This window comes from Ambystoma mexicanum, chromosome 5p (genome assembly GCF_040938575.1).
Source record: "Ambystoma mexicanum isolate Mex_15411 chromosome 5p, UKY_AmexF1_1, whole genome shotgun sequence".
Classification (NCBI taxonomy): Eukaryota; Metazoa; Chordata; class Amphibia; order Caudata; family Ambystomatidae; genus Ambystoma; species Ambystoma mexicanum.
Genome location: NC_090930.1, coordinates 941,102,954 through 941,119,047, shown reverse-complemented (window position 1 = coordinate 941,119,047; position 16,094 = coordinate 941,102,954). Strand labels below are relative to the sequence as shown.

The window sequence follows — 16,094 nt, the reverse complement described above, 5'->3', positions numbered from 1 at the left end:
GCCGAAAGAAAGTTTGGCTCACAGAGTCGCCACAAGCAACAGGGAGACGCGTGTCGGCGGAGAAGCCCCTGAAGTGAGGCAGAAGAGTCACGGAAACCCAAGACCACTGCACACTATAGAAAATACTAACACGGACGTGGGTGTAAGGGGGAGGGTAAAGGGGCCCAAAGCAATAGTGTAGAAGCTGGGAACCTGGAAGGAAACAAGAGTCACAGTTCTGGGACTCCACTCCCCCCCCCCCCCCCCCGACAGTGGAAACGTAATCAACTGGGAAAGCATCCAAGACAAACATCATAGTCACAGTACCTGGGAGGCTAGTGTACCAGGTGGACTCAATACAGAAGAAGCAAGTGCGAGTCTGGGTCCGACAACAATAGAGGCAATCACAGCCTCAGATGTAATCTTCAGAGTCACATTACCTGAGAGAAAAGTAAACCAGGTTGGCTGTGAACCCAAGAGAAGGAAACCAGGGGAAGGGAGAAATGTCCCCTGGTGTTTGTGAACAGTATAAAAAGCCAGGAGAAGGGAGTCATTCCATTCTCTTGGCCCTTCGGAAGTTTGTTGCACCAGTTTTGAACTTTATTTTACAAACTGGAAAGAACGATTAAATCACACATCCAAAAGTAGATCCCCAGTCACTTTAGTTTAAGTTCCTAGTGTACAGGTTGGAAATAAGTTTTGACACGACGGTGGACTTTTCTTTCTTTGGACATCCTGAAAGACTCCTTAGCTATTCATTTTAAGCAGGGAAACACCCTCTTAGTATTAGGCATAGGTAAGTATTACGCAACCATCATTTCTTTAACAAAAGTTTAGAGCAATCAGCATGCCACCATTGTGTTGATCTCTTACTTCGACACCGTTACAGCACCTTCTCAAAGGAATATGGTGCAGTTTAAGGTACAATGAGTTCCAATCTAGCCTCAAAAGGTGAAAAGAGCTACCTCATGACATTATATTGCTGCAAGAAACATGGCTAACCAAAAGCCCTATGTGGGAGGAGCATACTGTTATATTAAATCCAGCTATCTCAAGGCAGTCCGGAAAACCATCTTCAGGGCTGATGATAATCATTAAGAACCATAAGAACTGGAGTCTATGTGACTGGGCCTCCCCAAATCCCCATCTGCAATTGGTCAGATTGAATATGGTAGGTAGTGTTATTGCATTACTCAACATCTATCTGAATCCGAAAGGCATTGGGGATGATGATTTCTTTTTGGAGCTGGAACTCCTTTTGAACTTAATCTCAGACGCATCCGATATCACCTCAATTATCATAGGCGGAGATTTAAATTTGCAGCTTCTACCTAATCACAACTTGAAATACAACCTCACTTGTGTAAGATTGAAGACCCTAATGAAAACTCGGAAACTGGTCATGTGCAATGGTTCAATATCTGGCGATACAGTCCCCAAAATTACCTGGTGTAGTGTAGAGGAACAGCGTCCTCTATAATTGATTATGTTTTTGTGGACTCACTTACCTTCTATAAGGCGGTTACTTTTCAAATTCTGCCGCAAACAAGCAGTGATCATAATGTCCTGAACTTAAAATGGAATGTCAAAATGAATGTGCAAAATGTCAACCAACAATTCCCGTTCAAGGCTGGTTTGGAATGGGAAGAACTTGGCTGAATACTGTACAACAATTGAAGCGAACATACATAGTGATTACACAGCACATCTTCATCTGTTTGAAGTTGTTTACAAGAATCGCAAACTTGACTTTGTAAAACCTAAGCACCAAAGCGACCTGATAGTACAACAAAAAAAACAACTTTAAGGAAAAATAGAAAGGCAATTCTACTTTCTAATTGTGTTGATGAATATCAGAAGGTAAAGTCACTCAATTGCCAGTATACTAACTGGCTGAAAGGACATCGCTGTGTCATGTACCAAAAAGATGGGGAATCCATGTTGCATAACAGTATGAATAAAAACACTGGTCAAATGTGGGCTTTGCTCAATGACGCCTTGAATTCAACACAAAAGGCAGCTCAAATAAATGGGGTGAGCGAAAATCAATGGATTAATCACTTCACTAACATGTATCAGAAAGAACTGTGTCAACCAAGTAATGTCGCTAGACAGAACGCCAACTATGGTGGGCTCAAAATTGAAGAAGAGGATGTACTCTTCTACATACAAAAGCTCTCAAATTCACGTGCACCTGGGCCGGATGGTATGAGCAACTTTATGTTCAAACAATCTCCGACACAATGGGCAAAGGTCTTGACGTTAATCTTTAATCAAATCATCAATAATGCCACCATTCCAGCTTGATGGAAAATGGCCATTATCATAACAATCTTTAAAAAAGGAGACCGCTCACTACCAAAGAACTATAGGCCCATCTCACTACTAGATGCCTCGGGCAAGTTATTTTCAAAATTCATTTTAAGAGGCTTTAACAAATGGACACTTGAGGCAGATGTTAGAGATCCCTTTCAACCCGGATTTGTAGCCGGTATGGGAACTTCCATTAACGTGCTCACGTTAACAGCCATCATTGAGCACCACGAAGCAATTAAACAACCACTATATTTCATTTATATAGATCTACGAGCCGCGTTTGACTCTGTGTCACGTGAGCTACTAGTTCAAAAGCTAACTCGATTAGGATGTCCAAGTTACATTATACATCTTATAAAAGATTTGCAAACAAATAACTCTATACAAATCCGTCTCACATGAGGGAAAACTAGCTCAACCTATTAAAACATTTCGTGGAGTGAGACAAGGGTGTACCCTAGCATCAGCTCTTTTCAATTTTTTTATTTCTGATGTGGGCGAGTCCTTTAAAAATATTCTCATTGATCCACCGAAACTAAACAACAAGGCCAACCCTTCCTGATGCATGCGGATGATTTGGTGATTATGTCTAAAACACCGAAGGGCCTCCAAAAGTCGCTGGATGCAATTATCAATTACACTAATGCTAACCATCTAAGCATTAATCGTGAGAAAACAAAGGTGATGATTTCCAATGCCAATCGCAAAACATCTAGAGCAACGATCAATTGGAACATCGAGGGAGAAAATCTCCAAATAGTAAGCCATTACACCCATTTGGGTGCCCAAATATTCTCAAAAGATCAAGCCATGATATACAAACAACAAGACAAGGTGATCACTTTTATTCAGCAATCCAATATAATTCTAAGGAAATACGGAAAGTTCACACTGGTCCCGGCTTTATTGTTCTATAATCAAAAACTTTCAATTTTGTTATATTCATCAGAATCGAGACCGGTCATGACTGACAAATTTTGGAATTCCTTGGAAACAAAGTATTGGAGCAGTGTTCTCCAGCTGCCATCATCAACGCCACTAGTCATCATTAGACATTAATTAGGCCTCATTTCCTTACACTCTAGATATATATGGCTAATAATAGCGTTGTTCCGGAAATGCTTATTGGCGTGGAAAGCTACAACGGTCTTGGGAATACTGTCTAATTACATCTTTGGCTCTAAAGACAGCTTTATAAAAAAATTTGGAAACTTAGTTATTGATACGTTGGCTTTGATTGATGTTTCTCTCTCTAGCTTACTTCAAAACCCAGATCACATCAAAACAAGACTATTTGGAATGGATTGGAACAACACCAGAGACAAATGCACAAAGTATTGTGATGATAATCCTACAACCTTCACATTCAAGAAGCACTTGTTTCCAGAACGCTATCTGATTAAATCTCCATCTATCAGATATCGGAATGAGCTATTACGGCTAAGACTCAATCTATGGCCAACGAGACAGGTGTTGGCCCGTCGCAATCTTATCAACAAAGAGCAAGCGTTCTGTAGATTTTGTCAACACCAAGACACCAGTGAAACATTGAGACATTTACTTACCGAATGTGAATTCCTTGTACATTCTTGTGTCAAATACTTTAAACACCTAACTGAACCATTTGGGGTTACAACATCTGATGTACTATGGAGAACTATATATTCTGGAATTTCAACAGCTGTGTCAATTGGGGCACTGGCATTTCTAAAGGAACTGAAGCTTGAACAAATCCAAGCAGAATAACAGTATGATTATCATAGCTTTGAACAAAAAAAGTGTTTCCAGAATAATGTTTGACCCCTCATCAAAAAGATATATATATATAATTATGTTCCGTTTTGTTCTTTCACTTTCTTAAATTGTATATTTTAATTCATTTGTATTGAAAAGTTGTATATTTCAACTATATGAATTAAAAAAAATAAAAAAAAAAAATTTAAAAAAAAAATAAAAAAAAAAAAGAGCTTGGTTACCGTGGATTATTTGTCCTCTGGACACAAGAACCCAATATATAGTATCCTGTCAAACATTCTGCATTTACAAACCTTAAATCGAGGGAAAAATAGCAATGCATCATTTTTCATTCTTTAGGCACATGCATGCACCATGCAAGATTTTTCTGGGCCTACTTTCATCCTGCCTCTGTGCATATATATTTTACACACGCGCCTCAAACATTAGAGTTTGCTAACACAAGTTATTAAACTCATCCAATATATAAATCAACAATTCCTCAACCAATCTACACCCAAGAGACTTAGCACACATAAATAGACATACACACATAAAAAGACCTGCAAATACCATTCATTTTCAAACACCTTGGTTACATTAACTATACACCAGCAGTCCTACCATAAACTGACTTAAAAGTACAGCCTTCCATCCCAATAACTGACACTAGGTACCAACACCACCTAGGTCCACACAACCTCCACTCCCCACCTAACCACAGACCTGGTGATCTGCTCCCTGCGTTTCCTCCCTTGGTTGCTTGTAGATCCCTTACTGACAAACTCCCCTCCCACCCCCGTTGTTAACTTCTCATCCCTTGCATCTCTGCTTGCCTCGTTGTGCTCTTCCCGCTATGGATTGTAAAGCACTCTGGAGCTTCCCCAAAACTAGTACCACGCTCAATAAATATACAAATAATAGTGAAGCCAGCCGTTTTATCCCTTCGAGAGTGATGCCAGTTTATATCATGACCCAATATGACAGATTCTCTACCAATGGGCACAGAGAAGCTTATAGAGACTGCCCAACTTGTGCCAAGAGTAAACCAAAATAATGATAACCTCTGCCACCAAGCAACTGACCAATTTTAATTAGTGATGTAGTGGGCAATCTGTCTATTTTGGTCATTCAGGTTTTCCATAAGCTATTCTTGAACTTAAGTGACCAACTGCTTCAATATCAACACCCAAAATTAAATGTGTCCATACTTTAACTTGACTTTAATCTCCTGCCGCTGTGTACAAGGCTGACAAGGCAGGGTTCGAAATTGAGAGAGCTCCTGAATAGGGGCTAGAGGAGCCTTGTTAGCTGAACACCCAACAGCTACAAGGGGTATTTTTGGATCCCCAGGTCATCTAATACCGAAAAAAGAAAGCTATGTGAATAAAGAGGCCAGAAGGTGAGATGTAGCACACAGTTCAGGAAAAGAATCACAATGCCCAAAGTAGACCTGTGAATGCAAGGTATTAAGCAGAAACTACAAAACTTCTGAACGGTTGATTCTCCGGCTACCCTCTATTAACACGACAAGGTAACTGCAGCCCAAGTTGAACAAGATACACCAAGCTGGATTCTATGACAAGACCCGAGGCGAGCATTATGCTCATCTTCTTTAATTACTGCTAACCACAGCTTTTTAAATCTTTCTTTGTTTTCATGTATATAACTCGTATAAACAGAGAAAAGAAAAAATGAAAACATCATCTTAACATGACAAAACTACATTTCCCATGAGGCTTCTCTGCCTGGTAGTCCCACAGCCTCTCTTTCACTGTCCAATCCGGCAATCCTTCCTGCTATAAGTCCCCGTTTCCATGGGTCCCTTCCTCTTCTTTTTTGCTGCAGCCACAGATAAGTGACGTTTATTATGGATAGTGCTTGATTATACTATCTTTGTCTATTGAAACTTTTCAAGAATGGACTTACTTATTCTTAATTGTGCGCGCGTCTAACTAGTAAGCGGCATAGCGTTCACGCGAAGCTTTATATGCGCTGACCTCGCGAGTAGCATAGCGTATTTCAGAGCGGCCACCTGCCGAGCCCGTGAGTGATCTGACACTCGCTTTAGGGCTCAGGCAGCCAGCCGCACGGCAATGCATTTAACGTTGATGGAGCTCGCGGAGTAAGCCCAACCGACCTTAGAAACAAGGTGAAACGCGCGCATGCGCATCGACTTACAATCTCCTCAGTGGAACGTTTTCTTACTCTGAGAAAACATACGGCCAGTCCTTCGCCCTTATTTCATTCCCAGGAGCACGAATTTCGCTATTTTCTTAGCGGTTCGCCCTAGCACAGCAGAGGTATCCCAGATTTAAAAAAACATAATAATAATAATAACAAATAATTTCAGTGGCCATTGTAGAGGAGCTACGTCTTTAACCCACTAGTTTTCATCTGTATGGCACATACAATTACCATGGCATAGAACATGGGAAATGAGGCTTGGAGTGAAGGGAGCGAAGGAGGACTGGACCAGGAAGCAGAATGCATGGAGGAAGATATAGACCTCTCCCAAAGCTTCAAGAGAGTGCTAGGCGACTCATTAGTTCAAGCCGTAGCACTAGGAGTTAAGCCTCTAGAAGACAGGCTATTAGTCCTGCAAGAGATGCTGGGCAGAAAAGCTGGCACGCTCGATGATCCTGGAGAAGGAACCTCCACACAAAATCCTCTGCAAAAAGGTGAGAAGGGGAAGAAAGTGGCCCGGAAGAGGAAACACTCTTCTACTCCCCCGGGCGAAAGTACAGGGAAGGATAAATCCCTAGAGGTGGCTGATGCATTCAACAGGCTGAAAAGTGCCTTCCTTACGAAGACAGCCCTGCCCAACCTCGTACCCCCTACCCCAGGGGCGAAAAATATAGGGGATGCCTACTCATCATCCTCGGAGCACTCAGGTCAAGAACAGCCAGAGGAGGATGTTCAAAGCATAAGCAAAGTAAGCGTGGTCTCGCAAAAGAGTGCAGGCGAGCCTAAAGCCAGCAGTGTGGAGGCCCTTCTGGATGAAGAGGACATATCAGACATGTTCGACCCGGACACCGTAAGGCACCCCTGATCGACACTCTGGACGCCTTCCCCAAGAGTAGCCCTTTACATGGCCCAAAAAAATGAGGAAGCCTATGGAAAAAGACACTAGGTTCAGACTCAAAGCTGAGTGTCCGAGGCCAGAGCTGACTGGGAAAGTTGCAGATACACCAGAACTCGACGCTAAGATGCTAACCTTCATTACGAAGGCAGGGAAAGACACCAGGAAAGGTATGGATAGGGCATGGAAAACATGCCAAGACAAGCTACTAGACATAGTCGGCCCTATAGCAAAGATAACGGACCTGGCTGAAAGAGCCAGAGATACAGGGGAGCCAGTCGACCCATCCATCCTAGCAAGCTGGGCACAGAGAGCAGTCTGCATGCTAGGCAATGCAAACTGCGCCATAGCTTCGGAACGACGCAGATCAGCCCTGTTGAAAATCGATAACAAACTCCTATGAAGCCGGGGAAAGCGCCCAAGGTCTCCTGTTCGGTGATACATTTGTTAAGGAGATGAACAGGTTTGTCGGAACATATACGGCGCTGGAGAAGCGCAGGCCTCCATAAGGAAGGTGTTTCCGCGAAGAGTTTTTTCAGGGGCCGGTCGATATAGAGGCCGCTCGACCGGCCGCTTCAATAACAGGAGAGCGCAAGGCCCCAGAGCCCAATATTGGGAGACCCGACAACAAGACGCCTTCTTCCCGAACAGAGGACGAGGCTCGCGGGGACGTCAGGGACGTGGATATTACCGACACCAGAACAACAATACAGGTGAGAGAACGCGCAGCGACCTATCCTCCTGTGGGGGGCAGGACAACGCTCTATTTGCACAACTGACGTGAGTTATCGTCAGATGCGGGGGTCCTTCAGACCGTACAAGGCTTTATGCTAGAGTTCATAGATCATCAAGTGCAGAATCGGCCTCCTCACAGAATTCAAATGACGCAAACAGAAGAATCGCTATTAGGAGCAGAGATCCAAGCTTTAGCGCAGAAAAACGCGATAGAGAGCAACCGAGAGCGCCCATTCCTTCCTGAGCAATATTTTCCTAGTACATCGCAAGGACAAAGTTCGTCCAGCGATCAATCTGAAGGAGCTCAACAGCTGGTTAGTGTACAAACACTTCAAGATGGAAGGGATCCATCTACTAGGAGACTTGCTCAGGAAGGGAGATTGGCTAGCGCGCCTGGACCTGAAAGACACATATCTCACCGTGCCCATAGCAGCGCCTTTCCGACACTTCCTAAGATTCAGATGGGGAAGCGAGCTCTGGCAATTCAAATGCCTGCCGTTCGGTCTACCATCCGCACCATGGACGTTCACCAAGCTCATGAGGCCCGTTGCGACAGCACTTCGAGAACAAGGATGTCGGATGATTGTCTACTTAGACGACATCCTTTTCATGGCCGAAGACAAAGACCGCTTACAAAAGCAGATCCACTGGGCGATAGAGATGATCTCCAATCTGGGATTCCTGGTGAACAGAGACAAATCAGAGCTAGCGCCAACCAGGCGACTAGAATTCTTAGGCTTCACCATAGATACAAAGAAAGCTACATTGGTGTTGCCAACTTAGAAAATGAAGGCTATCAAGAAAGATCTGAGGACAGCGCTCAAGAAGCCGCTGATCTCTCTTCGTTATCTAGCCAGGATAGTAGGGCTTTTGGCAGCATCCATACAAGCAGTATTTCCCGGCCCGTTACATTATCGAGCTCTTCAGAGGCTGAAGATCAAATACCTAAGGAAAGGCTGGAGATATCATCGACTAGTGCCCTTAGACGAAGAAAGCAAGTCCGAGCTCATCTGGTGGCTCCACAATATGGAAGCCTGGAACGGCCGCCCCATTTTTGGCGACGTACCAGAGTTGGTTATAGAGTCAGACGCCAGCAGGTCCGGCTGGGGGGCGCGATGTGGCGAGATAGAGACAGGAGGAAGATGGTCAAAAGAAGAATTAGAACTTCATATCAATTGTCTAGAGTTGCTAGCAGGATCTTTCGCAGTGAAAGCATTTACCAGGGACAAAGCACACTGCAGCATACTTCTCAGGATGGACAATATATCTGCAGTAAGATATATCAACAAACTGGGAGGTACCAGGTCCAAGATGTTAGCGGAATTAGCGAAAGATTTCTGGCATGACTGCCTACAGAGACAGATCACAGTGAAGGCAGAGTATCTCCCAGGGGCCCTGAATTCAGTGGCGGACTGGAACTCCCGACACCTAGTGGATTACAGCGACTGGAAACTACACAGGGACATATTCGAGAGATTAGAAGCGAAATGGGGTCCCCTGCACACAGACCTGTTTGCCTCGAGACTGAACACTCGACGGGCGAACTACTTCAGCTGGAGGATAGACCCAGAAGCCCAAGGCACCGACGTATTCATGCATCATTGGGGGTCACAGAAACACTACGCTTTTCCCCCCTTCACGATGCTGGCGAGGGGAGGGTACTAGCAAAAGTGCGCAGAGACAAGGCGCAAATAGTGATAGTGATGCCAGAGTGGAAGTCGCAAGCTTGGTTTCCAGTTCTGATGGAACTTTCTACAGATTTTCCACAGAAGATTGCATACAGACGAGACTTGCTGGTCGATCCAGCAGGAGTTCCTCATCCTCTGATAGAGAATCAATCCTTGTCACTGATAGCGTGCAGAATTTCAGGCATAGATGGCGATTGCCAGGCCTTTCAGAAGACGCTACAAGACTTATCAATCTATCATGGGCCCCATCTACGATCAGGAGCTATAATTCCGCATGGCAAGCCTGGGACCCATGGTGCAGGAGGAGGAGTATATCTCCCATTTCAGCACCTGTAGTGCAAGTAGTGAATTTCCTAGCCAGCCTCCCTTCGGCAGGTAGAGCTTTCAGGACCGTAGGGGTATATAGGTCAGCAATCTCCGCGGGGCACAAGTTAGTGGACGGGGCACCAATAGGGGGAACACCCGGCGGTGTCCCGATTGCTGAAAGGTGTGAAGATAAGCAAACCTCCCGGACCCAAGTACTCATCACTGTGGGATGTCCAAAAAAATCATACATCTGTTCGAGCAATGGCCTAGTAACAACTTTCTGTCAGGAAAGCAACTGTCAGGCAAATTAGCTACACTCCTTTGCTTAGTATCTTGTAGAAGAGTTTCGGACGTTAAAGCACTCGAGATAGACAAAAAGATGTATTACCCAGAAGGGATAGCCTTTACCATAGCGCAGCGTACAAAGACCAATTCTAAAGTGATCTCATACCCATATTGGCCGAATAATGAGAAATTGTGTGTGGCAAATTGCATAAAGTGTTATGAAGCAGCGACAGCAGCGGTTAGGCCACAAGGAGTGAAACAATTGCTTATAGCGCGTATAAAACCATACAAAGCAGTCACATCAGCTACTATAGCTAGATGGGTGAAGGAAATAATGGAATTGGCAGGTATAGACACGTCTAAATTTGGGGCTCATTCTACCATTGGAGCAATGGCTTCACAGGCTTTTGCAGTAGGAGTTCCGCTGCAAGAGATCATGAAAGCAGCAGACTGGTCAAGCGACTCAGTCTTTAAGACTTTTTATTTCAAACCAGTATCCAATATAGCAGCTGCGGTGGTAGAAAGCTTTGAACAAGCATAATGCTCGCCTCCGGTCTTGTCATAGAATAAAGATTGCCCATGCGACTAGCGCAGGAAGTCTTGATTCTTTTAAAGACACGGAGGCAAGCATTATCCCACCCTATGGAATACGGCGATGGGTGTTATGTTATGAACTGTAATAGTTTCTAAGTTGTTTACGTAAAGACTTGGTTATGATATGTGACGAACTGTATTCCCCTTCCCTAAAATGCGCATTTCTCTTTTTGCGTAGGAGAGGATCAAAAGAGTAACAGATTAGTTTATGGAAGGCAGCAGCCCTGCGAATTTAGAGCACAGCAAAGCTATCGAGGATAGAAAAGACAATTTCTGTTTGGAGTTACGATAATTTAGTTGGATTTTAGACTTTGTGCAGTTAATCGGTGCGCTGCAAAAGAAGAGGAAGGGACCCGATGAACGGGGACTTATAGCAGGAAGGATTGCCGGACTGGACAGTGAAAGAGAGGCTGTGGGACTACCAGGCAGAGAAGCCTCATGGGAAATGTAGTTTTGTCATGTTAAGACGATGTTTTCATTTTTTCTTTTCTGTTTATATGAGTTATTTAAAAAAAAAAAAAAGTGTTATACATGAAAACAAAGAAAGGTTTAAAAAGCTGTGGTTAGCAGTAATTAAAGAAGATAAGCATAATGCTCGCCTCCGTGTCTTTAATAGAATCAAGACTTCCTACGCTAGTCGCATGGGCAATCTTAATTATGCACATTAGCTCCTAGAAAAGCCCAGTCTCAGATCAACCTGGAATCCAACTTCCCACACTATCCCCATGAAGCTACTAGCAGGCCTCAAAAATTCTAGGCAGCCGGGTCCAAGGCCTTGCCCCTACAAGAGCCACAAATCAACCCACCCTCATTTAGGAGTTCATGCAGTCTTCCCGGCTTTCCGGGTATATAGAATCTGCACATTTGTGGTTTTGGGAGTAAGTAGCACAATGTGTACTCTTGTGTTCCTTGGGCATCAGTTGAACACACTTAGGCAGTACAGGAAGGCTTAAAGTATGTGCCTAGGTGCTAGACCATTTCTGCACACAGGCCTTATAATGGACAGCTCGAACCCAAGAGGGGACCTTAACATAAAGGTCTCCTTTGCCATAACTAGGCCTGCCATGCACTATTTTACAAATTGTACCTCTAAATTGAATTCTCTCATACTGCATCGCAAGGGCTAATTTAACAATTCACTAAACACAATGGCGATACTGATTCACTCTTCCCCAACCGAGGACAATCTTGAGCACATTGCAATGACATCATGCATTCACAATTACTTCCATGAAAGTTCTGCTGACCATTTTTATTTTATTATTACATCAAACCAAAAACTATATGTACGTCCCAACTGTCACCCACCCTTACATTTCCACTACCCTGCATGTTCAACTCCTTCACTGCTCTTTTCCTTTCCCTCTCTCCTTGGCCCCATTTCCTTTTGACCCCGCAGATCACAGGCGGCTATAACCCTGAGTGAAGTCACACTTCACCTCTAAAAGGGCAATTCTCTGAGCTTTAAGACCACTAGGGTAGTGATGTGTGCAGTAGAAGACACATAACGTAAGACATGAATAAGACTGTGCACACGAGGCAGAAAACTGATCTGCCAGGAGGCAGATGAGTTGGAACCCATCTACCAACTCTGCAGCAAACAAAACAGAGATGAGATAAGTAGTACTGGGAATTAGACGTCCTTCTGCATGCGAGTAAAATAATTATGGGGACACAGTAGAACCTTCCAAGGAAGATCATAAATTGTTACCAACAGCTGCACCACCACATACCTTTTATCCTCGTTTCCAAACTATATGCTTGTGTTATCCCAACAGCACCCCTTAATGCCCAAATGGTGAGAAATGTTTTCGGACTTGCATACATATATATATTTGCTCCCCAAAAGAACACACTGTGGTGGAAACATATTCTGAAGCAATTTATCCCGCAAAGTATTAAAGAGGAGAGGAAAAAGAAAAAAAAAACACTCCATAGCAATGTCTGTAAAACAGAAGTATTCATCTGTGCCTTCCAATTACTCAGACTTGAAATTACGAACGTTCATTGTATTGCAGACTTTGGTAATTACCAAATACACCTGAAACTTTAAGACGACCCCAACAAGTTAAAATGTTAAACGCAATTTAATCAGAGATATTAGCTATTACACAACAGGACAAAACTGAGAAATACTCTACTTTATAGCTCATATGAACAATAAGGGAGTGATTATCAGTTACTTAAAACATCTTTGCAACTGTTTATCATTGCGATGGAAAGTCTTATTGGGAGCCCACGTGCGTGTCGTTCTTCTAAACTTAGTCATATTAATGCATTTAAACCAAACATTTGACAATTCCATCTTTTGTATTTCATGACATCGGGAATAAATTCCTTTCATTTAAAAATCCTCTTCTACTATGAAAAAGGTCTTCATAGAGCAAGAATATTTTCAGGAGCACACTAAAAACCTGCCAATTGTATGCCACTTAAGGAGACAAGATGCAAAATGACCATTTGCCAAGTGTCAGGAAGGTCACCTACCTGCCTTGGCATGTTAACCAACATCACTTTGCATTCTATTCTGGCACTGACAGCTCGGCGTTTTAAACGACAGGCATTGGGTTGCAGAGTTGGGTTTAGGCGACCTTCTTTAAAGTCAGCTACTTGGCAGCTCTACACAGTGAACTTGGTCTTCCACAAGTGTGTAAAGGCGGATTGCAAGACAAAAACAAATGCGAATCTCAGATGAAGTTTTAACATACTGATACACCAGCTCTTAAATTAACCTCCTTTGAAAATAACGAGTCCATATTTGTAGTTGCAACGATATAATGTTTCCTGCTGTCACTCAACAAAATATTAATACACCATGCTTCAATGTAAAATTCGAGTACCAAGCCAGGTTTAGGGACCATCACCACAGCTGACGGGCTTAGAACAAAACGGCCAGGGAGTAGGGAAGGAACCAGAGGTCGGAATACCAGGTAGAAATGGGGGATCCATCCACCTATCTCTGGGGGAGCAGTCAGGGATCCAGCCAGAAAGAGTGCATGCGAGGAGAGTGGAAAGGGAGACAGTCACAGCTGTGACAGCTGCACGAATATCACAGTAAGCACTACTCACATCCGTCCAGCTCCTCCTGCAGATCTTCCTGCAGCAGCGACAAATCTGAGACAGGAAACAAAAGAGACACCCATCAATACACACACACGCGGACCCCAGGAAAAAGGTACACACACAGAAAACATCCCGTCCTCACCAAACGTTCCCCCGCCTCAATGACAGTGGGGTACAGTTAGCCCAGCCTGTAACAGGCAGACAGGGTCGCTGAGTTTGTAGGCAGCGGCACCACTTCCACCCACCCGGGCGGGGAGCCGCCGTGCCCTTTCCCACCCACTTACCCGCCATCTTGTTGGGTCCCCCTCCCCTGTCCCGACGCTACATTGGCTCCGCTGCGGAAAGGTAGCAGGGTGTGCAGGCCCTGCACGAGCAGGAAGAAACGCGCCTGCGGCTCACACTGCGTTCCTTCCGGCCACAGATGATGAGGCCGGGCCTGGCCGCTCCTCCTCGCAAGCGGCAGCACACTAGCACAGCCCTACCGGACACACACCGCCCAGCAGAGCCTCCGCCTCCTCCCAGTACATACAAGCAGCACAGGCAGGCACACGCGCGGCCCCCGGGGTCAGTATGTTTTATTGAACTGGCTCTTACGAGCTGGACCTAGATATCCAAAACACAACCTCAGAAAAAAAACACACATTTTCCGTAATAGTACAGTCATGCCATGTCAGGCATTGCCCATCACCGAACACCTATTGCATTGCAACCACATAACCTAAACACGAGCACAGACACCTTTTCGGCGAAAAAAGCACGAAACAATCTCTACATACAACAAGGGAGAAACATTAAGAGCGAGAGAGCGGCACTGCGCAGAACTACAACTCCCAATAGCCTCTAAACCAGAAGTACCTTGCGAGTGCCGGCGAGGCTTTCCTTTCTGTCACTGCCAAGGGGCTGCTTGATCCAAGACTCCGCCTCTGTTTTTGACGCTTAGTCAGTCGGTTGATTTGCAAAGAATTCTCGGGGGACTTAGTGTAGCCTGCTTTTTTTGTAAGAGTAGGCGGTGTGATAAACTTTCCAATGGCATGTCCTTCTCTACGGCAATTGGCTTTTCTGTACTTACTTTTCTTTCTTAACTAGATCGAAATTCGTTCTGATTTGTTCATCTTTTTCACCCGCTTCCCATCTTTCAACTGTCAAAAGTAGGCAGCAAAGTGTTACTCTCGCCACACAGTAGCTCTTATTCTTTCAGAAAGTGCAAGCGCCACTTCAGATCTGAATAGTCCATCCAGTTCTTTTTGTTTTGCCTTATTGTACTTGTATTTCAGCTTGCATAAAAACAATCACAACTACAAATGCCAAGTAAAAAAAATAAACCTTTGGCAAAGGCAACGATTTGGTATTTTATGTAGGCATGGGATGCATTTGCCCGTCGCTGACATACTGGTAATGCTTGGTCGTGACACGGAAAATGGTGTGACTGCCTGGGCAAATGCCTATCTAATACTGTTAGGAAAGATTTCCATTTCATGTGTAATTTTCCCTCCAGTTGTGTACCCCCAATTTAAACACCATACATAGTCTGACTTTACCAGAGGAGCACATCCTTCTGCTGCATTCCCCTGGGCTTTCACTTTTTGGCTTACTGCACAAAAACCCAGACTCATTTAAAAGTGGAAAAGGTCGCTTTAATGTGACAGGCCAAAGCTTACAATTCAAAATGCTTAACTGGCTCCAATGGCCTAACAAACTAAATAAATATTTCAACAAACAATTAAATAATTAAACATTCTCCTTTTTCATTTTCCCAACAATTAAATAAATAACTCAGCTATCTCCTCCCTACTTAACCCTTGGAGCCTACCGTCTCCTTGCCCTTTTCCCAGGCGTCCCGCTTTCTCCCAGGGGCCATGCCCCTCCAGGCTCAATACCTGTTCCCCCGGGGTGACCTGCTTGTGCAAACAGCGCCACCCCATCCTTTCCCGTGTCATTCCCCATTGTGCTTCCCTCCCCTCACATCAAAAGGGGCCATGCCCCCGGCGCCCAGAACCACTTCAACCCCATTATACTCCCCTCTACACCAATCTCCCCCCTTGCTCTGACCTGCAGCCAGCCTGACCTGCCACATCAGCAACTGAAATTTACATCACATCTTCCCCATGCCCCGACCTGTCACAAAAAACTACCACCCCTACCTCTGGCAAAAAAAACCCACAAAATGTACCCTGGACCCTCTCACAGGCTTGAAACAGACCTATGGCCTAAACCCAAAATGAAGGGGTGGGAGGGCGGGACAATCTTCAAGTCCTAACCGTCGCCTGGCTCCCGAACCTTCCCTGAGCCCCTTAAATACCCCGGGAGGCGCT

At 44.5% G+C, this 16,094-nt stretch overlaps 1 protein-coding gene across 10 annotated transcripts in view; it reads right to left on the bottom strand.

The window, feature by feature from the left end:
• PPP4R1 (protein phosphatase 4 regulatory subunit 1) overlaps nt 1-14,658 on the bottom strand; it is a 1,265,416-nt gene extending 1,250,758 nt beyond the window's left edge. For 2 of the 10 annotated variants that reach the window (XM_069613380.1, XM_069613382.1), the window contains exons 1-2: nt 14,559-14,589; nt 13,789-13,833 (exon numbers count right to left, since the gene is read on the bottom strand). In XM_069613380.1, coding sequence (XP_069469481.1) covers nt 13,789-13,833; nt 14,559-14,574 — 61 coding nt within the window. In that variant the 5' untranslated portion in view covers nt 14,575-14,589. Of the gene's footprint in view, nt 1-13,206; nt 13,330-13,788; nt 13,834-13,924; nt 14,034-14,066; nt 14,252-14,558; nt 14,590-14,637 lie in introns of those variants that run through there. The other 8 variants (XM_069613384.1, XM_069613387.1, XM_069613385.1 and 5 more) reach the window with 7 other exon arrangements.
• Between the last annotated feature and the right edge of the window lie 1,436 nt (nt 14,659-16,094).